Genomic DNA, 26,406 nt, shown 5'->3' with positions numbered 1-26,406 from the left:
AAACAGATGTGCAGTGTTGAACATGACTGGTTTCACCACCTGCACAGGGCCCTCCTGGGAGCAGCTGAGGCAGCCCACAATGAGTTCACATTCCTGAAGAACAAGGTCAGCAGGTGCAGCGTTGTGAAGGTCCAGGTATCCCAGGACATCGCTGTAATGGTGCAGCATGCAGGGCCTGAATGCAGCATTGATGCTTGCACTGCACTTTTCACACTGAGCTGTGCAGGGTGCCCTCCCAGTCAGTGTCAGGTCTGCAGTTACCTTACACCTGCAGACAGGACACAAACAGTCAAGTGCGTCATTCTGATTAAACAGTCTAATTTGTGATATTGATATGACATTTAGCTCTTTGTCCTTACCTGTTACATTGAAGACAAACAGTGATTTGTTTGGCCACTACGGTGGCTGTGTTCTCTCCCAGCCTCAGTCCCAGCAGCTTTACTTCTGTGCCTCTGCGGGGATCACTGATCTTAATGTTCTCCACCAGATGACTGGCTTCCTCCTCCTCCTCCTGCTGCCCTTCATCACCACCTGGACCCTCCTGCTGCACTAACTTCCCTCCCTCCATTGTCCTCTCGCTATCTCTCTTTTCCAGTTTTCCTTCATCACTGACATCCTCACCTGCAGCAGCGGTGTCAGATGAATGATCGTTCACAGATTTTTCACACACTGTTGCCTGGAGTTCCTGGTACGGTATGAACTGCAATCCAGCTTTTTCTAAATCAATGTCTTTTTTTAACTGCAAAAACATTCAAGAAAAAATCTTTCAGCATTTGGAAAATAAAATAAAAGCAGATATTTACAGGTTGTTTCGGTAAATTCAAAAGGGAAAACGCAATTCACAATCTTCTGTTCATGCAGATTGCAGTCTCACCTGGCGGGCTCCTTCAGTGAACAGTCTCTCCAAACTACGATCGAGCCAGCGAAGAAAAGGCCGGAAGAGCAGCTCTACCTTTCCCAGAAGCTGATTGGTTGCATGCTTGGCTTGAAGCCACTCCAAAGACGCTTGCTGTACATGTCTACATAGCCAAAGATTTATATAAATGTCACCACCAATGACTCCAAACATTACATGTTTAAAATAAACTGTACATGCTTTTACCTTGCCATTAGTGGCGGCAGCTCCTGGTCCAACGGTATGTCCAATGTAAAAATCTAAGAAAAAGTATCAAGGTGATAAGGAACTGTTCTTTTCATGTTAACCATTTACTGTATAGTGTATTACAGAACCTGTAGTGAAAATGGAAGCAGTGGTCTTTACCTCCTGGGGGTAACTGTCTGGGAAGCTCACCATGATGTCCACTTCTTTCAGATCAAAGGGCTATAAGTTAAAATGCTGAGTTAGTATAGTTCCACTGCCAGTGGAAATATACTAACTACAGTATCATCTGGACCAGATAGTACTGTAGCAGGGTAATTTCCATCTATGTAACCTATTATCACACCAAAGCGGAAAAAAAAGTTGGTTCATTAATGATGTACAAGAGTGTGAAACTTGTGGATTATGGTTTCTATAACAATGCTGATAAAGTGGATTAATACTTCTGATATGCCAGTAATATTTATTCAGTCAAACGGTTGGCTATGTCTTACCCAATTTGGCACTGGCTAAGCAACACTGTAAGAAATTTCCCAATTTGGGATAAATAAAGTCTATCAAATCTAATCTAAGGGAACAGCAGAATAGCAAAGTAATCTTTCTAAATAACTTGTTTTCAAATTTAGCCAAAATAGCCAAGTTTTAATCACTGCTTTACCCCATTTCTCATATAACAAATAGGCCTGATTTTATCTCAGTGGTGTAGTTTAATTGATAAAAATCCCATGTTATTCACTAACAAATACACTTTCACAGTAAAATCACCATGGGTGCCGTCACAGCATAGTAGGTATCGTTTTACTATTTATTGTCTACGAAGAGGCTTTAGCGTTTGTCTCCAAATACAGTCTCACTCTGTGTTTATGAGTGAAGAGACTTTTTCAAGTTCACCAATTAAAACTGAGCTCTACTGTATTATAGAAAAAATATGTGGGTGGATTTTTGCTCTAAGCTTTCGAGGGAGGAGAAGAGAAAGAAGGTAGAAAAAAATGTTTACCCAGTCTGGATCAGTGGCCTCTACAGCCACCCTGTAATAAGTAACTTTGCAATTACTTTGTTCCTGAATAATCAGCTGGTCTTTGGGAAAACGCTTCTTCAACTGCTTGATCTCTGTGTCTCGTAGCTGCATGGCGACATTCTCTGTCAGGTCACACAGCTTAACCTCTTGGAGGATGCCAGGACGGGGTACTGGTGGCATCCTCTGTGCAGGTCTTGGGTTCTTGCCAGGAACAGGCTGGTCATCCAGTGGGGGGAACTGTGGTGGATGCCAGAAGCGACATCTGTCTTCCATAGTGCAGTGGCCTGAGATAAAGTAGCGACAGGGGCGGCGGCCAGCTGCTGGAGCAACCCTGGAGTTACTAGTTGATGGAGGCCTGTGCCCCACATCTCCTCCAGGGACCTCTGAGTTTGGAGATGCAACATCTGACTGGCTGGGTGTCCTGATGGTTTTCTTCTCATGAGCTTTGGCATCATCTCTTATGTGTAGGAATCTGCATTTCTTTCCAAAATTGCAGTGTCTTCCTTGAGAGAAGAAGCGACACAGCTGCTGTGTATGTAGCACAGGCTCTGATTCACCCGTCTTCTCTCCCTCACCATCCTCCATCATTATTAACACCTGAATGAATGAGTACAGTAACACAGATTAAACAGATGTGTCTACTTATTTACTTATATGTAAACACTACAGGGCCAAAAGTACGTGGACACAAACACCCATTTGTAATTAATATGGACATTAATATGGCTGCTAGAACCGCCTCTAATCTTATCTACAAGATTTTGAAACCTGGATACAAATACCTGCTCTCATTCAGCCACAAGAGATCAGATAGCGCTATGCATATGAAAGTCTGGGCACTGGGCAGTAAGGACATTCAAGTTCTGCCATAACAAACTGGGAACACAATTTCTTTATTTTGTTCTTTATGTTGAAAAAGTGTATCTAACTAACCTCCAAACAAGAGCGTGGCATTTTGCTTTAATGTTTATCAGCTCAGTGTTCCATGGACAAAAAAAAATACCTAACGTCACGTGACAGTCACGTTAGCTCTATGCGTAACGTTAGCTAGCTAAACTTTAGCTAGGTACCGCTGACAGTGGGAAGTGTTTTGCTATGTAAGTCACTTCATTCAAATCAAATATGAAAGATAACATTACCTCAAATACACACAAGGATCCGCGTTAAAGTGTATTCCGTGTAATGACAAGTGTTAAAAAGCTAACGTTACCTTAAGTGACAAGTGACTGCACCGTTACGTGCAACAACAAACGTATCCGTACGTAACAGCGCACTCGTTTACGTCATTACGTGCGACGAAAGGTTATATTTTATGTAGGCTACATCCCAACCAAGGGGGTAAGCTTCGCCTCAGAGCTCGAATCTCCTATGGCGCCATTTTAATGCTACAAAGCGATCACCCACGTTAGCATTCCATTGACTGCCATTCATTTTGACGTCACTTTGACAGCGAATAACTTTACATCTGAAGCGTTTAAAGACTTTATTTGTCCATTGTTTATTTCTAAAGAAACGCGACAATGTATAAAAGGCTCCATTACCTTGTACCTCACGTTATGGCTCCGTAGTATACGTTTTTATAAAAATAGGCTAACGATTGTGTCATAACCACACGACTTACTGTCGCATAGTAGAGGAATTACCGTATAGTACAGGAGAAGCTCGCAGGCAGTTTGGACTTACATTAGCTGTTTAAGTGTAATTACTAATGTTAACTAGCATTTTAGTTAGCAATAATTAGCCTGTCTATGTTATCTCCTTACATATACCTACGCTCTCCGTCTCTGCAAGATTGGGAATGATTGAGATTTCTCTTGGCACAGCTACCAGAAGACTTACAACTTTCAGACACGTTGCTCACGTCACATGTACGTCGTTTCTCTCAGTTGGAGGCTGCGCAGTAACGCTCAGCGCTCACCGGAAAAGTTCTTCTAACCATCTATGCTTCTAACGGCCTTTGTCACTGCCCGATGTGAGTCGCGCATGCTCAGATTTAAACTGTTTACGGCATAACGTGTCATACTGAAATTTGTGAAATCTATAAAATAATAAACGTTTCTCTTTACATACAATAACAGAAGATGGTAATCATTTCAAAAACGTTGTAGCTATCTATGACTGTTTGGTTGCTAACGTTAGCTCAAAATGCCATTCAAGTGACAGCCTTTGTTGTGTTTGATTGCTAACTTTTAGCTAGCAGTCATTTCAAAAACGTTTTGGCTATCTATGACTGTTTGATTGCTAACGTTAGCTCAAAACGCCATTAAGTGACAGCCTTTATTGTGTTTGATTGCTAAATTGTAGCCAGCAGGAGCAGTCATTTCAAAAACGTTTTAGCTATCTATGATTGTTTGATTGCTAACGTTAGCTCATAGACTGTGCGTTAGCATCTTGTAGGCTACTTGTCGCAAAGTGACGCATGCGCGACTCACATCGGGCAGTGACACCCTTCACTGGTCTCCGTCCAGAGCAACGGGATCTGTTGGTCCATTCTTATATACAGTCTATGATCCCAACCCGTGGTATATATGTATTTTGGGATTTGTAATTGTACTTGATTTGCAATAAAGATAATAAAAAAAAAAGATTGTTCGGAAGATTTTAGTTACTGTCGAAAGGTGCTCTGAATATACATTTGTTATGTCGCCCTCTACAGTTTGGGAGTGTGAAATGGACGCGAAGAGGTTCAAAGTTCATTCTTAACTTGGACACAGCAGCTGTCACAAAGTCAATTTAGAACCTGCTCTGGAATTTTCAATCATATATTCACATGATCTTTATCAGCAGATGGAAATTGCTTTCTTTTTGTCATAATCATGAACAGGGCATGAAATTGGCACCCGCCAAATGCGGGTAACTTTTGTGATTGGCGGGTGAAACTGTCAATCTACCTGCCACGTTTGGCGGGTAGCCAATGAGAATTGAGCGATTCAGACACCTAACTATCGGTAAGCAGGGTACGCTGTTGCTTACGGGCCTGGTCCAATCAGGGGCCCGCATCACTGGGAGACATTGATTGACAGCCGGGGCCCCCTATCGCATTTTCAATACTCACACAATCCCAGCAGTCCCACGTGCAGCCACTGATCAAGCGGGAGTGAGAACGGGTAAAGTTAATTTCCTAGTTTCTGATATGAAGACGAGCCGTGTGTGTGACTCGAACATCTCACATTTACCAACAAAACGTACAGCGAAAGACCGTGCAAAACATTTCAGACCGTCCTGCCAACATGTATACATTTTAACATCAATGTACGCTGTCACTGAAGCTGCTGCTGTTTCAATACTGTCGGCTCTCTGCAGCGGGCGGGGATGCTCCGTTTCCCCCGCGACTGACGCGCACACACAATCACACACACACACGCAAACACACGCACAGACACACACACAATCACACACAAACGCACACGGTGGATGTAGGAAAAAACGCAGATGAGACCTACAGGATGACCTAAATTGAGACCAGCTACTCTCGTTATTGTAAGTGTAATGATAAGTTAAAGTCCAATAAGTACTTTATGAAACCGTATGAATGTGTGTCCCAGGCCAGGATAGGAAACTAACTAACAATGTAAAGATCAACAAGCCACTGACAATGACAGATATGTTCATATTTGATTCATTCAATACATTCTTATTTTGTGTCTTAAATCCACCAGCCTTTTTCATATTTTACCAACATTTGCAGCATCCTGAGCCTTTTTGATAAGGTTCCTAAATCTCAGCCCAGAATAATGAATTAATAGTAATAAGTATTATTCTCCCCAAAACAAGTTTCCTTTTTATTTATTTTTTTATTTTTAAGAACTATACAAAAAAATTCTTGTGTTATGGTGCGCATTCACCAGTGTTTTGTTGTTGTTGTGGTGCACGTAGGCTACTCCTGATTTTGTCAGTCATCTTATCTCTTATATGCAGTGGCGTAACGAGCCAACACCGGGCCCCTATGCAGGATTATCAAGGCGGGCCCCCATACTACAGCACGTGATGACGGAGCAATGTCCACGAGTAGGCTACCATCAATAGGACAGGATAGGATCATAGAGACACAGCAATTCCTGTTTTTCACCTTTATGACACAAAAAAAAGTGGCTGGTAAAAAGTCCCTGTGGCAGGTGGATTTAAAAATCCACCTGCCACAGTGGCTGGTGGTCAAAAAAGTTAACTTCATGCCCTGATCATGAATATGTAAAATAGGTCATAATGGAATTGTAGATTTCCATTTTTTTTCTGAGCACTTAAAAGACCTCACCCATGTTGGCTTAAAGGCTGAGGTTCAAAGTTAATTCTTTACTTGGGAAAACAATTACACCAGAAGTAAAATATAGTCGCCAAGCTGTCCTTTTGATGATAAGATCATTGAGCCAACATGGATAATCCTTAAAGTGCTCAGAGAAATAAATAAATCTTGATAAAAACATTTGAAAGCTCCAGAACAGCTAAATGTACCTTGGTGAGATTGTTTTCTCAACACTTCTTTACTTCTTTCCTCTTTTTCACAGTAAACCTACAATAGGCCTGCTGAAGCAGAAGAAGTTTAAAACATCAGCATGATGAAAAATGAAAGCTGTTGTACTTTCTCATAAATGTAACATTCACTTTATATATAGAAACATTGGTATTTTATATATTTTACACTAAATATTGTCCAGATTGGACTTGGCTTGGGTACCGGAGGGTCGCTGGTTCAAGTTCCTGTACGTACTAAGTATGGAGTGTGCCTGGTAGCTGGAGAGGTGTCAGTTCACCTCCTGGGCACTGCTAGGTTCCCTTGAACAAGGGCGGCACCGAACCCCCAACTGCTCGGGGCGCCTGTCCATGGTAAATAATGCAAGAATTCCAGTGTACTTGTGTATCTGTGTAAAATGACAAATAAACTCACTTGAACAATCTTGAAAATCTGGCCCTAACAGAACATTTGAGAGAGTGAAAAAGGATTTTGAAATAATTCCCCATACTGAATCTATCATGTGGAGAGCTGTATGTTACCAGTTACCCAAGGTGTATAAATAATTTGTTGCATTGTTGCAGGTGTCACTTGATACCACACAGTGAAGCAGACACTCATGGGATAAAGTCTTTACCATAGCTGCTGTTTCTGGCTGCAACGTCAACATTCTTCAGACATTCTTCAGACACTTATAGGATATTCTCCTAGTGATTTGTACTTCAGGATGGATCTTGCAAATACCAGCGTAGATCTTTGGATATCCTTAGGAGACGACTGTTTGCTGCAGCCTCTGTGGGATATGATGCTCAACTACAGAGACTATTTGCGATCTCCACTCTTTCCCATTGTTCTGACTGTGTCTTCCTACTTTGTCTTATGCCTTCCCTTTCTTGTTTGCGACATCATGGGAGAAAGGTGGGCATGGGTCCAGCAATTCAAGATCCAACCAAGTTGTCGTCCCACAGCCTCTACACTACTGCACTGTGCAGGTGTCACCTTGTACAACCATGTGTTTCTTGTGCTCCCAGCATCAGTGGCCCAATGGGCATGGAGGCCACCTGTGGACCTGCCGGACCGGGCACCGTCCCTGCTGGAGCTGATTGCTGGGGTGATAAGCAACCTCCTGCTCTTTGACTTCCAGTACTTCATCTGGCACCTTCTCCATCACAGGATCCGCTGGCTGTATGTCACTTTCCATGCCATCCATCATAATTACTCATCTCCCTTTGCCTTAGCCACTCAGTGTCTTGGTGGATGGGAGTTGGTCACAGTGGGCTTTTGGACCACTCTGAATCCTGTGGTCCTGAGGTGTCACCTACTCACCACATGGGCCTTCATGGTGTTGCATGTCTACGTTTCTATTGAGGATCACTGTGGCTATGATTTCCCCTGGTCCACATCACGCCTGATACCGTTTGGCATCTATGGAGGGCCCAGCAAACACGATGTGCACCATCAGAAACCCAACACCAATTTTGCACCACACTTTACCCACTGGGATAAAATTTTTGGCACGCATGCTGATTTCAGCTTTTCTGCTATGAAATAGAAGGCTATAACACCATTGGTAACAGCTATTGATAGAGTGCTTTTATGTGTCTGTGTTTGTTTTTCCAAATCATGTGGATATTAAAAATGTGAACATATTCCTTTTGCTGCAAATAGAGGCATGTTACTGTATTGCATTTGAGAAACAACACTGTCAAAAAAAAGATATTTCATGTAGCTGTCATCATAATGAGCAAATGAACAAATAATATAGTATTCAATCAGTTGAACTATGTGTGTGCACAATCTAAATAATGCCTAAATGCATCTGTCTCCCAGTGTATCTGGTTTCTTTACTTTGAAAGTAATCCTGATCTTACTTTTTCTCTCTACCAGTTTAATCTCAGCAAAGACAAAAGGGGCTATTATTTGACTAAAGTTCTACTTTAAATCTTCATAGCTGGGGTGCCATTGGTTTTACATATAGTTATATGTATAAATGATATAATCAAGTTACATGTATAAATCACAACAAAGTGCACATATTGATGATTCAGTGACTGCTGACTCAGGGTTAGTAGGTTTTTCTCTTTTAATTTTCAACCTACCCTGTATTTGGATTTCTATTGTGACACCACCAGTATCTTGTATTATTAATATCATGTAATCTGACCAGTAATCCCAGAGTGGTGATAGTGGTGGTATTGATACTCTGATAAAATGTTTTATGTATAAGGCACAAGTAGGCCTAGGTAAAAGTCGAATTCTATTTTCCACCACTAGCTAGATGTCACAAATTACTCCAATTGCCATTTAGATTAATTAACATAGGCTACTTAATCTTTAATATATGACTATATCAAATGCTAACAACAGAACAATATTGAATACATCATTTTCTGGTAACTAGACATATACTATTGACTACAGTTTGGGGTGGGTACGTTATTTGTTCTTAGAGTGCTTGTTGTTACCCTGGTTGTGCTGCGTCGCCTCGGTGCAAGTAACCAGATCCAGTGACTGGCAGGCAGCGTTGGGATGAGTGGTGGAGCTGGCTGGGAGATGTCTGAGTAGAAACCTGCATTATTTTCCAACACGTACAGCTTTAAACCCCCGTGTTGAAGATGGGGCAGTGCGGCATCACGTCGTCAAAGACGGTCCTGGTTTTTCTGAACCTGATATTTTGGGTAAGTTTGGAGGTTTTTGACTGTTTTAAACGTGCGTCACTAGCTAGCTGTGTGTAGCTGTGTTAGCTGTGTGTGCAGTCAGCTGCTCGGCTAGCTGCAGCAGCAGACCTGGCTTTGTTTAACCAGGGAGGGATTAGTTTGAGAAGGCAGTGGAAAATACATTACTTAAGATATATAATATCTAAGCAAGTCATTTTTAAATGAAGCACCTTTCATTATGTTTTATAGTAAATAAGACCCTTTGCCTGCTTAGAAAAATGCAGTATTGCCAGTGGTGGAATGTAACTAGGTAACGTTACGTTTACTTATGTAGGCTACCGTACAATTTTAAGGTACACTTTACTTGAGTATTTCCCTTTTAAGCTACTTTTTGCTTGGACTCTACTAGGCCTACATCTTTGTGGCAAATGTTTTTCGCTACATTTATTTAATAGCTTTAGTTAGTTTCTTTCTTATTCATACAAAAAAAAATTAACAAATTAAATATGATGTATAGGTTAAGCTATACCCAGCAGTATACAAAGTAGTTAAAATTAGCCCCACCTTTACCAGCTGCAACATTAAATTGACATCATTAATGCACCACTTATTTTAATCCAGTGATGTATAGTATTCTGAAATGGCCCATTCTGCATAATGATTATTTCTTTTTTTATTTTTGGTACTTTAAGTATATTTTGATGCTAATACTTTTGTACTTATACTTAAAGTATGATTTTGAATGCATTACTTTTACTTGTAACAGAGTATTTTTACACTGTGGTACTGCTATTTTTTTACTTAAGTAAAATATCTGAATACTTTATCCACCACTGTATGCTTATATAATATGATGCAGTACTATACTACTAATGTACCCAGTAGGGCTGTGTATTGGCAAGAATCTGGCGATACGATACGTATCACGATACATGGGTCACGATTCAATATATTGCAGTAGATTTCGATACTGTGCGTAGGGCGATATATTGGAATTTTTCTATATAATTTTAGAAAAACTAATATTTAAAAAAAGACATGATGTGCATAAAAATCAAAGAAGTTTACTTTAGGTAAACAATTCAGTACACAGAAAATCCAACTGCTAGTTTGGGATTGTGGTTCACAGGTTCTTAGTGAGCAAATTTTTATATGCTAAAGTAGGCCAAAGGTCAGCCATAGCTACATTGTTAGCTTCTAGCAAAAAGTCAGGCACTGCTATTAGGTGCTGTTAGGCAAGGACACTAGTGGTGCGTCTCAGCATAGCCATCTAGTGGTAGAGGATTTAAACACAACATAAACGTGAATCACTGTCATTAATATTTTTGCATGTAAAAAAAAAAAAGAAAAAATCGATATTGTGTTTTTGAAAATCTATACAGTATTGCTAAATAAAATATTCCGATACTCAAGTGTATCGATTTTTTTCTTACACCCCTAGTATCCAGTAGTATAGAAAGTATCTAAAATTGGCTACACATTGATGCACTACAACATCAAAATGCTCTTACATCATACTGTATTTGTCAGTGATAAAAACAGAATAATATAATATTCTATAATGATGTAACACTATTCTAAATAATGAGTAATGTTGATACCTTACATACATGTTGCCAATAAATAATACTTCTGTACTTTTACTTAAGTAACATTTTAAATTCAAGACTTTTACTTCGAATGGAGAATTTTTGGATTACGGTATTTCTACTTTTACTCAGGTAAGGGATCTGAGTACTTCTTTACTGAGTGTTGTTTGCTGAAGTCAAACTATCACTGTTTTGACCCCCCAGGTTAATCTTAATCCACCAAGCAGCAGAAAGTAAAAATACAAGAAGACAGTTTAGTTACTGTAGTGGTTCATCTTATATTGATAAAAGGTCCTCAGGTCATTCTGGTAAACTGCAGGTCCAGGGTTATCCTTCTAAAACTCCTTTACATGTAAAAGTAAAGCAAATGTAAAAAAAAGAAAAAAAAAGAAATGTACTTCAAGTCTTAAGTACACTTATTTTTTGTGTGTAATTATTATATACAATATTGCTACATTATCATTATGGATGCATTAATACATAAACAGCGTTTTAGTGTGCAGCAGTTTGAGGTGGAGCTAATTGTGACTAGGCTACTTGTAGAATAGTACATGTTTTGTATGTAAATTCTGAAACGGCAATGTAACTATAGCTGTCAAGGAAATGTAGTGGATCAAGAACTACAGCGTTTTTTCTCTTGACATGTAGTGCAGTTTAAAGTAGCATAGTATCGCACTGCCAGACCTAGCTCCACAGCGCTGTGGAGTTAGGTCTAGCTACAACTCAGATAGGATAGGAGGAAAAAAAACCTCTGGGTTGCATTTGCATTTCCTTAAAACGATCACAATCGTCTCCGGACGCAGCAACGGTGGCTGGGCAAAATAGTCTCGGGAAGGAACACGCCACATATATTATTAAATGAAGTTAACTGTCACACAATACAGTAACGTAAGCTATTTAAAATTAGCTGGATACATGGTTAAATGTAATTTGCTCTTACCAGTGTATCGCCGTGTGTACTTCATAGCAATCCCTGCTAATCAGTCCCAAAATGTCCAAGTTAGAGAGGAAATGCTGTGAACATTTGTAAACTTTGTAAATTAAAGCTTTCACTTAAGTAGAGTTATGTCGAAGGTTAGAGATGTCAATGATGATATGTTGTATGGTGGCTGAACAATAACCATTCAAAAACCAATCGCAGCATACTGTTAATTGTCATATCAATGGTGCAGCAGAACCCAACCCAGACACTTTGAAGAAGTGAAAACCTGTTGCTGTTGCAAATTGTATGTTTTGTATGTTGTTTATGGTGTGTTACCACTTCATTTCCCTTTGTGGATAGGCTTGAGTAAAAATGTTGATGTTTTTGTCACCCTCAGGCCGCCGCTGGGATCCTGTGCTATGTCGGAGCCTATGTCTTCATCACATACGATGATTACGATCATTTCTTTGAAGACGTGTACACTCTCATTCCAGCGGTGACCATTATTGCAGTTGGAGCCCTCCTTTTCATTATTGGGCTCATTGGATGTTGTGCTACAGTGAGAGAGAGCTACTGTGGTCTTACAACGGTGAGTAAACCAGTTGACAAGTTTAACGCGATAGATGAGGGTACTAAAGCCCTTGTACTGTAAGTAATTGATCTAAGATGAACTGTGAAACGTTATTAAGAGAAAAGTGGGGTTTAAGGATGCGTTAGAAAAGGGCATTAACATCAAATATGACAAAAGCATGTAGTCAGTTTTTATACATAATTATACATAGCAGAAGTACAAAACGTAAGAAGCTATAAAAGATTTTAAATAATTGCACAAAAAGCCTATCATTCAAGCCCTTTCTCATAAGTCATAGTATTCTGTCTAACTTTAAACATGCCAAAGTGTCACTCTTTACTTTTCTGCATTTAATTGTCTGTTGTCTGTGTAGATTAAATCTTGAAATTCAATCCACAGTTTGTTGTTATTCTCCTGCTGGTTTTCATGACGGAAGTAGCAGTTGTGGTTCTCGGATATGTTTACAGAGCAAAGGTGAGAAAGTCAAATACAAGCCACTGCATGTTTATTTTTCTTGGCCTTATTTGATGCTTATCGTGTAACTCAGCTGATCTTCCAAATAACTTCACCCAGAAGAGCAGGAACAATCTGTCTACCATAGATTACCTAATCCAATCTGCTTGTGTTCGCAATCATGTTGGTGTGTACCGTTCATCAAATGTTTAGTCTCACCCTTCTTAACGTTTGGCAGGTTGAAAATGAAGTTAATATTTCTATCAAGAAAGTGTATGATGAGTACAATGGCACCAACAGCAACGCCCAGAGCCGTGCCATCGACTACATTCAGAGACAGGTGAGGACAGAAATACTATCTCCTCTGTAAATCAGATATACTGATTGTCATTTCACCCACATTTCTGCTAGACTTGTTCTGACTAAGCAAGTAGTTGAAAGTAATCTTGAGTTGTTATTGTTTTCATTTTCACAGCTTCAGTGTTGTGGGATCCACAACTACTCAGACTGGCAGAATACACACTGGTATGAAGAATCCAAAAACAACAGCGTACCCATCAGCTGTTGCAGAACTAACATTGGAAGCAGCTGCACAGGGTCCCTCACTCATCCTGAAGATCTCTACCAAGAAGTAAAACAACCTGTCAAGTTTTCATACCAAACACCTCTAATTAATTTTTAAAGAGGAGTGACTCGTTACAGTTTGAGGTCTGAATATATTCTGTGTGTGTGTGTGTGTCTGTGTGTCTGTGTGTAGGGTTGTGAAGCTCTGGTTGTGAAGAAGTTGAAGGAGATCATGATGTATGTCATCTGGACTGCTCTGACATTTGCTGTTATCCAGGTATGTAACTTCCATCAAGATACCTTGTTTTGTAGAACATCGTCAGTTTTCAGTAGAATCTGTATTCTCTTATTTACAGGAACTATGCCGCATTTTATTTACTGTAATTCTATAGGATGTTGAGCAACAGGCTCCCAGGTGAAGTAGTAAAATGACCAGATACTGTACATGTCAGCAGCATTACACTCAGTGTTTTATAAAAGAGTGATACTTGCTGAATGATTTACAGGAGCCGATTAGCTTAGCTTAACATAAAGCTTATCTTAGTTTAGCACTGCACCTGGCCAAAATAAAGTCTGACATATAACACCCCATAAAACGACAACTTCTTGTTTTTAAACTAGAGGTGCTGGTAGGTGGACAGAGCCAGGCTAGCTCTAGTTTTTGTGCTACGCTAAGCTAACGGTCTCCTGGCTCCAGCTACATATTTACCATACAGACATGAGAGTGGTATTGATCTTTTCATCTAACTCTCAGCAAGGTACTTTTCCCAAAATGTTTAACTATTCCTTTCTTTATTTTGGTTTATTTGTTTTTCATCTCACTATTGGTACTATAATTCTGAAGTCCAAACAAAGTAGCGTGAGTTACACAACTACGGTGAGCCCCAATCATTTCTGAAGGGTTGTAACTGACTAACAACTATAAAAAAGCAAAACCAAAAACACTAAGGCGTCTCTCTCTTTTTTTCTAGATGCTGGGGATGTTGTGTGCATGTGTCGTGCTGTGCCGCAGAAGCAGAGATCCTGCCTATGAGCTTCTTATTACAGGGGGCACCTATGCATAAAGGAGAACACATTTCTCACCACAACACACTTTCACAATTAATGTGGCATCGGTGAGAGCATGAAAATTATCTATTACTACACTAACCTTAAAACACCAACCACACTAAAGTGATATATTGTACCTGTTTTTCCAAAAAAAAAAGCTTTAGACCAAATAGGCTATAGGCACGAGGGCATAACACCTTGATCTGTGTATGGAGTGAAATGCAGACAAGGTAATTTTTTCATATGTTTGCACTATGTGTATGGCTTTGAATATTTTATATTTACATCTATCCTGTACTTCAGTGAAAGACTGTATAATATTATCCTTTACCACTACTACTACTACTACTGCTACTACTATTCTTCTTCTACTATTACAGCTCAGTTTTAGTTAAGTCACCTTTCACCTGCAGCATTCCGTCAAAAAATAGTGGACACCACAGCCCAAGTCAATGGCAAGTTATTGCATGTAAACTGTGTAACTTAACTGGCTTTTGCTTACCTGGTCTTTCTTTTAAGAATCAAACGTTTTAATCCTGTTTAGTATGTGGGATTTGTCAAGTAGTAATGCATTCTTAAGTCAAGATAGACTTTGTCCTATAGCTGTGTTTGTTTTCGTCTCAACAGTCTACGATGGTAGTTGTAGAACTTGATTTGCTGAAATGCAGCAATAGCTGAAGAATGTAAATTAAATGTGGGACAGGTTTATGTGAGTGTGTTTTCTGGTTTATTGTTTTAGTTTCTCTGAAATTTCACATCTTTACAAAGAGATGAAATTGCTGCACAAAGTGTGTTGTTGTTTTTTTGTCCAAACAAAGCTGCTTTCATTGGAAGAACGAGTCACCTTGGTCCAAAAAAAGAGTGGTCAAAGTTGAAGCGTTTCCCATGAGGGAGGGGTTTAACAGGTCCAAGAGGTCTAATACTTTTTGCTTTGTAGCTTTATGTCTTCAAACTAGGTTCTAGGTTCCCATGGACTCATAACACGTATGCATATTAAATAGCTCTTACTATAATCACTAGCTAGATAATAGTAGATAGTAGTTGTATCTGCTTTTGGAACATCTTGTGACTACCAAACATGCATTGTGGACACTTATGGTGGTTAATAGACTCAGCTTTGGTTAGGGGGTAGGCACTGAACCAGAGAGAGCAGATTGCTTAGCAACATGACCCAAGAATAGTGCCCAGTTGTATTACAGCTACTTTGTTGGATTGTTCTGGTCTGGTCCTTTTGTAATCCACATTAAGAAAACGAGAAAAAATAAAGCAATAATGCCAAATAGTTTTCTCAATTAGCAGCTAAAAACAATATTCACCATGTCTCAAAAACAAAACACATTTTTCTGTCAATGCACAAATAATTATTATTTTTAGCATTCAGAACAGAAACAATAACCACACATAGAACTTATAAACGGGCCAACAAAAGAAATCAAACGTTCTGCACAACATTTAGAACCGCAGATATAAAACAATACAACAGTATATGAATAAACTTAGTGCAGTGGTCTTGTGCAACAGATCACTTAATCTCCCAGCTGTCATGAGTATGAAGAGCACTCAACACACCAGCAGTAAGGGCAAAGCAATATGAATATGTGCCATAACAATAAATAATTTATTCAACAGTCTTATGCTACTGTAGCCTATGTGACAGCCTCTATCTGTAGGATTATGTGATAAAAGTGTCTTTCAAATTATTCTAACAGAATGGTTTTGTAGCAAAACAAGACCTGTGAAAACTATCAGCTCTTCATTTACAGTAGTGGTCTCTGCCACAGTGTCTTTTATACTACTATAATGGGTCAAATCCTACTCATAATGATGCATGCAACACAAATATGAACAACAGATAAGATCAAATTATAAGTCAATTTGAAATGGCAAAGCCTTTACAAAATATTACATGTCTATGGCTGTCAGGTAAACTCATTCTTTGGCAAGGTAAGAGCCTGGGACCAATCCAGTAAGGCCATTTCTTTTCACCGTCCACCAGCCATCCTCACCTTGATCTATGACAACCACAACGTCCCCGACTGACACAGAGAGCTCATCGTCCCCCTGAACAAGGATAGAAACATTCAATCAACAGATATTCCTTAAAATGAACTAGAATTCGAACATTTGAACGCGTCTCATATAGAAACTGACCTGTGCCACATAGTCATACACGACCTGGTACCCCTCACTGCTCAGCTGGGACTCCTGACATACAGGAATTGAAGCATAAAGTCCTTCTGATGTTGCTGCTGAGGAGTATGACATGATTTAAGACATAATCAGCAATGGTTCACTTACTGTGGGAAGCCACTTGTAATTTGCTACTTTCTTCCCAAACGAGCGACTAGTCTGATGTACCCCGCAGCCCTGTCAAGTGAGCTCAAGTAACCCTTCATCGACACCACCTGTCATTTACCAAGTGTGTTCATTTGAACTGACTTTAACCTGGATGTTATTTGAGACATTTATTTCATACTAAATGTGATCCTACAATAGTCTGTGTAGCCTTTTTTTTTTTTTATAAATAAATATACATCACGCCATAGGCGTAATTTACAAAACTGGCCAGTGCAACCCCCCCCCCCCTCAAAAACCTATTATAACTTCCTTTACATAAAGACATTTGCACCCTAACTTGATGCAGAAAAGGCACAGTGTTGCAGAAAAATTCACCAGAATGCAGGTAATGAAGTGTTTGATACGCTCAAAATTTCAATTTTGCTCAAAAGTGGAGATCTCAAACCTCCACCCCCCCAATGTTGAACCCAAAGTTATGCCCTTGCTTCACACTTTACATCAATTTATAATCATATTTGTGTTTGTAATGTTCTTCCCAAACACAGCAATGTGGATATTTTTTTTAACCAAATTGCAACTTTACTAGTGTGAAGAAGAATAAGTATGTAACTTAAGTTTCTCCACACCTTGTGTTGCAAGGATCAAGTGGCATTCACAGTTATATCTGTCATCATTTTGGAAATTACAGTGTTCTTAAATAACTTTGGTACTATACCAGTAGGTTGTGTAACTTGTTCATTAATGCTCAGTTTGGAGCCACTCGAACAGTTCCCTTGCAGAAGACTTGAAAACCTACAAATTGGGGAAAGTACTTGGTAAGAAAAAAAACATTACGTAATAATAATCATTATTTTCATCATCATTAATTTGGTCATTTCTATTGTGTAATTCGGACTTTTTCATGACTCCCCCTACGAATCCAGCACTTCCATTTCTGTCCTCCGTAGCATCCTTCTGATAGTAATTTTGGTATTCAATTGGAGCTGTAAAAAGACCATTGAAATTCAGTAAATAAATTAAAACTAATGAGTCAGGGGTAAAACCCTGCACAATTTATCACCTGTTTCATAATGTGTCATTCTATTGTATGTTTTAGCAGTAGCTGAGAGATAATATTAAAATTTCCACTTTGGAACATATTCAAATCCAAATCAAGAAAACCGCAGGGCAGGCGCCTACCTGAGGGGGTCATGCCAGTGCTTTTCATCTCCACAAAGCGGTTGTTGTCTGCGATGATGTCACACTTTTCCAGTGTTTTTCTCACATCCTCGTAACACTAAAAGAGCAGTTTGTCCAGAGTGAATTTTCAATATACAATACAGTAGTAGTATTGGAAGGGCTTGCTGAAGATCCAACGCACACAGATGTGTGGAAATAGCTGCACGCACCTCATCATCTTTCACACTCTGCATAGACAAATGGTTACAGTGCACCCACAAAGCATCCCTTAGTATGCTGATGCGGTCTTCTTCCTGCTGCTGAAATATCTGCAAAAGAGTGTGATTGGAAAAATAATAAATAATCTAGAAAACATTGAAGCACAGCAAATATACAACATTGAACATTACTGTACTGGCAACTTCTTGCACAACAAAAGCATCCAGCATGTCCTTTACTCTCTGTGCAATCTGTCAACTCAACTCTGTTTTGTTTCCTGGTTTATTGTGTGTACAGTAAGTGTATTGTCCTGTGTTGCAAACTGCCACAGACAATTGGTCTTTATAAATAGAGATTAAAAAAATTAGTTGAATGGCTGCCTTAGCTTTGATGATGTTATCACATGTAGGAAGACTTTTGTTGCCAGGAAACAATTTAGCAGATTAGTGACTCACTTTAGAGTCTGCTTATAGGAAGTATCACACATCCTCATTAACAGAACAGGCCTTGGATTTTGCTACTCGTGGTCTGTACATTTTCAAATGCGTCAATCTATAGTGTGCATTTCTCACTTGACAAATACAGTGAGAGGAGAAATACAGCTTGCAGTGCTCTACTTTACCTCACATGTGTTGATGTGCGTTGATTCCCACTCTTGACGAGTCTTGTCAAGTTGTTCAATGTTTGACATGTACTGTTTCTCTAAAGACAAGTAAAATAATTATTGTAAAAAAAATTTAAAAAATAAAGTAAATCAAGATCTTGTATAACTTAACTTTGAGGTTTAGTTATATACTGCACGTAACTCTATGTATAGAATCCTCAATAAAAGGGAAGGAAATGTAATCACCATAGTCGAAAAAATCTTTTCGTAGACCATAGTGGCTTCCTTAATAAAATGACACAGTACAGCACTTGAATTGTTTGTTTGTCCTTACCAGCCTCCTCTGCAGCTTCTCTGCACTGTTTAGATTTGGTGTTCATCTGAAAAAGAAAAAAGAATTACACATTGGGTTTATATCTGTAAACCTGTAGTTTTCCCAATAAAAGGAAATATATTATATTGAGGGCTTTGACGTAATCTTTGTAAATAACACTCTATTTAGGAACATAAACCCCTTTATTAATTACTACATTAGATAATAATTTCAAGGGCAAAGATAATTGAATGTCCCAATCTGTCAGTGTCAGTGTTGTGGAGTAACTGTGGAATAACTTTCACTTCTGTTTGAGAAACTATCCCTCTGGTTGCCAACAACAGCAATTACTTTCAAATATATATTTTTCTTAATGGTAAAAAGTATATCATTTAAACATACCTACATTTGATGTTAGCATTTGTTAATAGCATGCATTGTTAATAGGGTGCCCAGTATACTCTCAAATGCCAGTGACAGTTCTGATAGACAATTAATTAGCACCATACAGGCTGTTGTACAATGTCTACAATATGGTTACTACATTATTTATTACTCTTGACTCTTAAAATATTTTTTAACAGACTTAATTAAATGTCTACAGTGGTTAAAAAATAAGGGGCCAGGCCTTTGAGTGAAAAATGCAAAGACTGAGATGTTCTTATTGATACTTCAGTCGGATGTTTGAGCTTCACTGTGCTTTGACTGTTTTTAAATGAATCTGCTGAAAAGGAAACATTCTCTGTGCTCATCTTAAACCTTGGTTTAAGATGTGTACGTACGAGTATGTGACTAATATATCTAGTTTGGAAGCCAAACACAGTCAAATATGCAACACACAAATGTGATGTGGAAACTTTAATCCTCCAGTGCACATACTGTACACTGAGAATGGACTTGGCACTGGTCTGGATTCGAACCAGAGCCGCTGTGATAGGGACTTAATGGTACGCACTCTGCCTGGTGAGCTACCAGGGCACCCTGGTTGGATGTATTTTCAAGAGAAAAAACAGCACTCATACTTTTACAAGCCTGGCTTTTCATTACTGAATAGAATTATTGCATTGGACTTTTAATGAGTCATACCACAGTACAGATTTACCTTCTCGATCTGTTTGGGAGTGGCTGTGGGAACATTGCCCATCTTCTCAGCGGTTTGCTCTGCCTCATCTGCCTCCCTGCAGCGCTGCTCATAGGATCTTTTAGACTATGAGGGAAACAGAACAGAAACCATATGAAACTATAACACCCATGCTTTGTACATCAGCACTTTGCTTTTCCTGTGTTTGTGTGTGTGTGTGTGTATGTGTGTGTGGGGGGGGGGGTGTGGGGTGTGTGGGGGGGAGGGGGGATTCAGTCAAGAAAAAGGTATGTCTCATGTATTTGATTCTGCATGAAAAACAGTGTGCACCCTACCTGACCTCACTTCTTTCTTCTGAGTATGAGCTCAGGCTCCTTATTGTGTCACACCATTGGGGGTTATGCCATTTACGTATTATCTTGCAAAACCATCTTCCTCTTATACATTTTTAATGCACAATAAAGCTTCTCTGCTGAAATCTTTTCAGAATGCATTTTTTTTTGCCCGTAATGCACAAGCAGGATGTACGTAGCAGCACTACAACTGGTCCTAAGATTAACAACAATTATATATGAAGAATAATATAAATACACTCACTGAAACGGAAATCTCTGATAATATGAATTGACCTTACTTCTAATGTTTTCTTGTAGAGGGAGACTTTTATCTTCTGGACCTTCTCCATGATAACTTCAAACTAAAAAGTGAAGAACAACATTATGTTACTTTAAACACACACACACACACACACACACACACACACACACACTATTGTCATCAGAAAACCACACTGGTAGGCAACCCTTTTTAGATTTCCTCTTCATGCAAATAAGAAAAAAAAAGGTTTTCATTGGCACCTTTTTTCTCTGTTCTTTCTGTCGCTCTCTGAACTGCTCCATTCTCTTCACTTCTTCCTTGAGGAATCCAGAAAGCTGAATGTGCAAGTTTCCTACGTTTTCAATTTCTGAAAAACACCAAAACTTACAAGTAAAAACTCAGAACTGACTGACTTATACAGGCATGTATAAAGTGCACAGAAAAAAATAATGCAGGAAATATATCCTGTGCTTACGTGTTCTCATTTCATCAAAAGATGTTTTCAAAGTGCTGTGAAAACAAGATGAACGGAATTGAATGCATTTTCTCATGTAATGCTTTCTGGAAGTCCAATAGTGCAGAATAAATGTATTGCTTGGAAAGGTATACTTATACATACTGATGAGTATATCAATGCTCAAATGCATACACCCACCAGATCTCATATAAACCGCCAGCCTTGCGGGCGATTGTGACCAGTTCCTTGCCATATTTCTCCTCTGCTGATGACCTACATGGACAAAACCACAATAGAGCTGAACTACATTATATTGAGGTCACTGTAACCACTCATTATATACAATTCATCAGAAATTAGTGATCCCACCTCATTTTCAAGAGCTCCTCCATGTCTTTGCATGTCCGTCGACCATCATTAAGTCTCTGACTGATAGTCTCAAACCCAATATTACTGATGAAGTCCACTCCCTGGAACCATAAATACCAAACCATAATACTCATACTTTTGGTGAGAAGGGAAATGTTCACAGGGAATCTCAGCCCTAATACAAAACACACACTTTACATTTTGGAGTAAAAGTCAAAATAAATGCTGTTTTGTGTTTTGAGTCCCTTGGAAATAAAATGTTATGGTTTCTTTATTGCTCAGTATTTAAAAGACCCAATGATCACCCTTAGGCAATAGCTGATGATTTAAATGATACTCAACAGCAAGTTTTACTTTGATGACTTCTGAGATTTTCCACGAAGAGGTATTGTGGGGGTATCATCAAGAATGGAAAATGTTACATGCTGTTGCAGGGGTCTGAATGGAAAGCAGCAAGTGACAGAAGTACCAAAAACCCCCTCTCACGTAAAAGTAGTATCACTTGGCTGAAATTTGACTAACGTAGAAGTAAAATTACTTGTACAAACATCTCTAATGTTCATTTATATTGTTACTCTGTTACATTTTAAATGAGGTGTGCTGATAAAGGTGTGAGAATGAAGAGAAAAAAGGAAGCACACAACTTCACAATGTAAACTTAAGCTACAATAGAATTCAACTGACTGTTGTTTCTGACTGGCCAGTTCCTTCAGTTTTGCTTACGGTTATGGTTACTGTTAGCAAATAGTTACATATACATTTTAAGTTGTGGTCTTTTGCATTGTTGCATACACGTGTTACAGTAACAGGTGTCTCTGAAAAGGCAATCAGAAGACCAGAGGCACATGGGGGAGATGATATTAATAGGAAGCCCTCAATAATTATACAGAACACATGGTAACCACCACAACAACACTATTTTAGTTGTACAGAGAAAGAGCTGTTTAGTTTGTGTGACACACCTGGTTTGAGATAGAGCCTGTACACAACCCAGAGATAAAAAAATTTTTTTTTTTGCTGATCAAGACTGCATACATAGTTAATGTTTTAATCCAAGCAACAATTCAGTACTTGTTCAGCGAGTTTCAAAGGGAGAAAAGGAAAGAAAGCAAAGATTATACAGTAATTCTAAAGACAGGACACAGTGTTTAGCCAACTGTAGTAAAAGATACAGAAACTAAATTTACTAGTAGCCTATATGGTAGAGTAGATACTCTCCAGACAAAATGAAAGGCATAAATACAGTAGAAGTGGGCAGGCACACGACAGATACTACCTCAAAACTCCAGTGAACATACTAAATACAACAACACTGACTTTCACAGCTGAGTAAAAACTCATGAACAACTTGAGCTCTGAACATAAACATAAAAAAGTATGGATTAGTAGCGTCACACTGACTCACCCAAAAGGCATCTTTAAATTGTAATGTCATCTTGGCAGTGGTTAACAATAGTCTCTGTTGGAGAATCCACTCAACTTGAAGTCACTTTAAAGCAGCCAGCAGTGTAACAGGCTGTTGCTCGATGCAAGTGAAACGGATCATGACACATTCAGGAAACCAGCCGTCAAGCAGCAACGTTCACTCGCTTGCTCATTTGATTTAAATGAGGAAGAGCTGCAATATGCCAGCGGTTGCTACAACTGGACTGATACATGTGTCAGCTCACTTTTGGCACATGTGAAAGAATCACTCATGATGAAACAGCTCAACAAACTTGCTGTAAAATGTAATCAAAACAAACTCGTCCTTAAAAAGTGGTTACAATCATTCTCCGAGTTGAACCTCCCTGTTCTTCAGGAGTATTTGCGTGTAAAATGGACAAAATAACAGGAACTGCTTACAATATTATGTAATCCAATATAACAGGCCTGCAAGACAAACTATTTTGTGAAGTGTTTGAGGTTTAGAATTTGCTTAAACACCACTGTAAATGTTTTAGAGGTGCGTAATTGTCCAAGTGTTGTGTGAAAAATGTTTCCCTGTTGTTTTGTCTATTTCATTCAATATTGCAAATGATTGTTAACGTATAAGATCAACAATGATGCAAATCCACTACTGTCGAAGTACAACACAGGAAATAAATATCATTGCAATTTTCTGGAAACAAATGACAACAAAAAAAAGAACATAAAGTACAGTTATAGTTCATCATGTGATACATGCAGCTGTCTGCCATAGTCTGTCACTTCACTGTTCATGAATGTTTCTTGATTTTTCAAAACTTCAGCCTCTGAGATCTGTCCGTCTCCATCGTGGTCCATTTCCTTGATGAGGTGAAGAGCCTGTTGATGACATGAGAGATAAAAAAACAAGGAAAAGAAATCAGTGAATATGCTGCCATACCATCATGGAGAGAAAAAATATATATTCCTAGATGCAATAGCTACTTTTAAAGGAGCATCTATTTTCTCATGTATTAAAACTCAATAATTTTTGTATCAATATTGATATATTATGCTAATGTAGAAGAACATGAATTACCTAACAATTTTAGTCTCATTTTATCATAATATCCTTTTTCCTGTTTCTGATAAAGTTCCTATTATTTTCTCTGATCAACAAACTGTAATGTCTGCTGTGTTAATTAAGCCTGTCTGCCTTTTGTCTAGCTTAGTGTTAAAACAATTAAGGCATTGTACTTTGGTCAGTGTGAGTGAGACCTTTTGTTTAGAGCCCAAGCTGGCTCCAACTCATTTAAACAAAGGACAGTTTTTCAATAGTTTGAGCAGACGGTATTGGGTCTATATGCAAATCTACTCAGATAGTTTTGAGTGAATGTCTTCTCAGCACCACAAAACTCATTCTGTTCAGAGACAATCCTACAGCTTCTTATGAGCTTCTGTCTCCACTGCGCAGTTAATAAAACTCATCTGAACCAGCCACTGAATTGAACCTGAGAGGACTTTTTTTCCCACACCAACAAAATCTGGGCACACGTTGGGTCTTACCTCTTCTCTTGCTGAGCCGTAGCTATTAGGCGCCACCCAGCGGAGCTGCTCGCCTCGATTCAACTTGCCATCCTGATCTTGATCATAGAGGTCTTTAAACCGCACTGTTTCTTCAATTTCCCATTGTGACGGGGACTCCTCTGATAACAAAAAAAAAAGTGTTAACATTGCACAGGGGATGAAAGTTGATCATAGCAGAGGAAACTAACAACAAACAGATCATTCTATGTTTTAAAATAATCTCTGTGGTTTTACCATCACCACGGACATCTCCAATGAATTCATTCAGACTGATGAGTCCATCTTTATCGGTGTCATATTCACTCAACACATCTTCAATGGCAAAATCCTATTAGGAAAAAAAGAATACATGATTCAATTTTAACATGAAATAGAAGGGCACTCTTATAATGGGTGGAAGAATGCATTATCCATATCAGGCTTTGCAGGAGTAGGAGCTAAACTGGTCTCACAGCCATATGATCCACTTCAGACGGATGGGTAAAGGCAAGAAACTCCTTCACATTAAGCCCCGGTGTGCCATCCACATCAGCAAAGTCAAAGCGCCTTTTCTCCTTCAGGTGGAGCTAATGGGGATACATTACAGATAAATCAGGCTGTGGTTTAATATGATTCCTTACAGGACAATAAAAGTATACCTACGTGTCTGAGAGACTCCTGCTCTGGATCCTCCAGAACAGCGCTGTCATCAAAACTAATGAGCTGGTCATGAGCGACCATGTTGTATTCCTCCCATGTAACAACACCATCTTTGTCAGTGTCAAACACAGGGAAACGCTCCTTTGCATCATCCAGAGCATATTTTCTGTAGACGTGCTGAATCCATAGCGTGACCTCCTCTGTTGATAAAAACACAGCAGACTAGCCTAGGACCTTTCATCACCTCTGTTGATCTTTGCTTTCTTTTCAAATGTTGAGAGAGACACAAATGTACCTGCATTTAGCAGATGGTCAGCATTTGTATCAATCCGCTTCACTATTTCCATCATCTTTTTCCCCTGCTCTGCTGGGCTAAGTTTCTTTATCTCCTCAGTGTCCTAGAAGTGCATAAAATAAGTAGAGCAAAGAGTGAGCAGGTGATGAATGAAGATTAGGAATTGGACTAAAGAGCGTAAGAAAATGAGTAAAAACATAATAACCTCATCTCCCAGCAGGATGTTCATGTCATGTTCAGGGTTGTGCTGCTGGCCAGTATAATGATTATCATGGAGATGTTTATGAGAGCTTTGTCCAAATCCAAACTGAAGAATCAGCAATACCAACAATGCAGAGGATGTCATCTGTTGAGTAACACAAATATTTAACAGTAAAACAAATGAGTGAATGAACTGAAAACACTACAAAGTGCTATTAATTAGTATCCAGGGTAGTTCTCTAGTTGAAAACTCAAATGACCAAGGCAAGACAGTCTGCCACAATGCAACTGTGCGACCTTGTGGACAGCTGGTGGAAGTTCATACCAACAAACTAAACTTTATGTGTGAGCCTCGTCCTGCATGATGAAACCTGCCAAATCTACTAGGAACAAATGTGTTTAAGATGAAGAGAGAGGATCAAAGAGGCAAAAAACCCTAGAAATAGCCTACTATTGTCTACAGTAGTTTTAATTAATTCCTGTTTATACTTATACTTAATGTGTTACAGAGAGAATGAGACAGACAGAGACAGATTCGAGGACAAAATCAACAGCGTCAGCCAAAAAAAATTAGACAGAGTTAAAGACAACGCACACAAGCGAATAATAAAGTAACTGCGACAAAGCTGACAAACGGAAGATATTTGGTCATTACCGTGGAAAGTCCTCCGTGTAAAGTGTTCATTCACCTGGAGGATACGTGTACTTCCGGTCACAAATTTCAAATTAAACGTTTTGTTATTCTGGCGTATGTCAAACTTTTCTGGAACTTAATATCAACTAATTCATCTAAATCCACCGGTTTATCTAAAACGTCATGTATACAGGGCTC

At 39.0% G+C, this 26,406-nt stretch overlaps 5 protein-coding genes across 12 annotated transcripts in view; 2 read left to right on the top strand and 3 right to left on the bottom strand.

Annotated features, from left to right (window-relative positions):
* Positions 1–9,132, bottom strand: part of si:dkey-24l11.2 (uncharacterized protein LOC100034462 homolog) — an 11,336-nt gene extending 2,204 nt beyond the window's left edge. Inside the window, exons 1-7 of one of the 5 annotated variants that reach the window (XM_036002678.1) lie at positions 9,030–9,132; positions 2,097–2,714; positions 1,262–1,321; positions 1,103–1,155; positions 875–1,019; positions 360–739; positions 40–268 (exon numbers count right to left, since the gene is read on the bottom strand). In XM_036002678.1, coding sequence (XP_035858571.1) covers positions 40–268; positions 360–739; positions 875–1,019; positions 1,103–1,155; positions 1,262–1,321; positions 2,097–2,705 — 1,476 coding nt within the window. In that variant the 5' untranslated portion in view covers positions 2,706–2,714; positions 9,030–9,132. Of the gene's footprint in view, positions 1–39; positions 269–359; positions 740–874; positions 1,020–1,102; positions 1,156–1,261; positions 1,322–2,096; positions 2,715–3,256; positions 3,411–9,029 lie in introns of those variants that run through there. The other 4 variants (XM_036002677.1, XM_036002681.1, XM_036002676.1 and 1 more) reach the window with 4 other exon arrangements.
* On the top strand, positions 7,075–9,159 carry ch25hl1.2 (cholesterol 25-hydroxylase like 1, tandem duplicate 2). Its single transcript, XM_031283066.2, has one exon. It carries the CDS (start codon positions 7,292–7,294, stop codon positions 8,114–8,116), a length of 825 nt encoding a protein of 274 aa, XP_031138926.1. The 5' UTR covers positions 7,075–7,291; the 3' UTR covers positions 8,117–9,159.
* tspan3a (tetraspanin 3a) lies at positions 9,014–15,076 on the top strand. Its single transcript, XM_031283067.2, has 7 exons — positions 9,014–9,242; positions 12,130–12,321; positions 12,703–12,777; positions 12,995–13,096; positions 13,232–13,387; positions 13,514–13,597; positions 14,292–15,076. Exons 1-7 carry the CDS (start codon positions 9,180–9,182, stop codon positions 14,382–14,384), a joined length of 765 nt encoding a protein of 254 aa, XP_031138927.1. The 5' UTR covers positions 9,014–9,179; the 3' UTR covers positions 14,385–15,076.
* Positions 14,988–23,067, bottom strand: pstpip1a (proline-serine-threonine phosphatase interacting protein 1a). 3 transcript variants are annotated; one of them, XR_004102132.2, is made up of 16 exons: positions 22,872–23,067; positions 21,467–21,567; positions 21,296–21,370; positions 21,116–21,150; positions 20,901–21,007; positions 20,678–20,740; positions 20,065–20,169; positions 18,984–19,029; positions 18,668–18,747; positions 18,057–18,155; positions 17,848–17,944; positions 17,564–17,651; positions 17,384–17,460; positions 16,522–16,619; positions 16,218–16,431; positions 14,988–16,112 (listed from the first exon to the last, which is right to left on the bottom strand). XR_004102132.2 is itself a non-coding variant. In XM_031283059.2 (15 exons), exons 1-15 carry the CDS (start codon positions 22,899–22,901, stop codon positions 16,300–16,302), a joined length of 1,233 nt encoding a protein of 410 aa, XP_031138919.1. In that variant the 5' UTR covers positions 22,902–23,067; the 3' UTR covers positions 14,988–16,299. The 3 variants fall into 3 exon arrangements, 2 of the variants coding, with proteins under 2 accessions (XP_031138919.1, XP_031138920.1); XM_031283059.2 differs by having other exon boundaries at positions 14,988–16,431; XM_031283060.2 differs by having other exon boundaries at positions 14,988–16,431; positions 16,522–16,616.
* Positions 22,372–26,319, bottom strand: rcn2 (reticulocalbin 2). Of its 2 annotated transcripts, none has more exons than XM_031283063.2 (8): positions 26,230–26,319; positions 25,579–25,719; positions 25,374–25,476; positions 25,082–25,278; positions 24,892–25,005; positions 24,674–24,767; positions 24,419–24,558; positions 22,372–23,752 (listed from the first exon to the last, which is right to left on the bottom strand). In XM_031283063.2, exons 1-8 carry the CDS (start codon positions 26,257–26,259, stop codon positions 23,609–23,611), a joined length of 963 nt encoding a protein of 320 aa, XP_031138923.1. In that variant the 5' UTR covers positions 26,260–26,319; the 3' UTR covers positions 22,372–23,608. The 2 variants fall into 2 exon arrangements, with proteins under 2 accessions (XP_031138923.1, XP_031138924.1); XM_031283064.2 differs by lacking the exon at positions 26,230–26,319 and adding an exon at positions 25,900–26,214.
* Between the last annotated feature and the right edge of the window lie 87 nt (positions 26,320–26,406).

Source organism: Sander lucioperca, chromosome 7, assembly GCF_008315115.2.
Source record: "Sander lucioperca isolate FBNREF2018 chromosome 7, SLUC_FBN_1.2, whole genome shotgun sequence".
In the NCBI taxonomy this organism is placed as follows: domain Eukaryota; kingdom Metazoa; phylum Chordata; class Actinopteri; order Perciformes; family Percidae; genus Sander; species Sander lucioperca.
The sequence above is the reverse complement of the archived record's forward strand: the minus strand, read 5'-3'. Positions and strand labels throughout refer to the sequence as shown.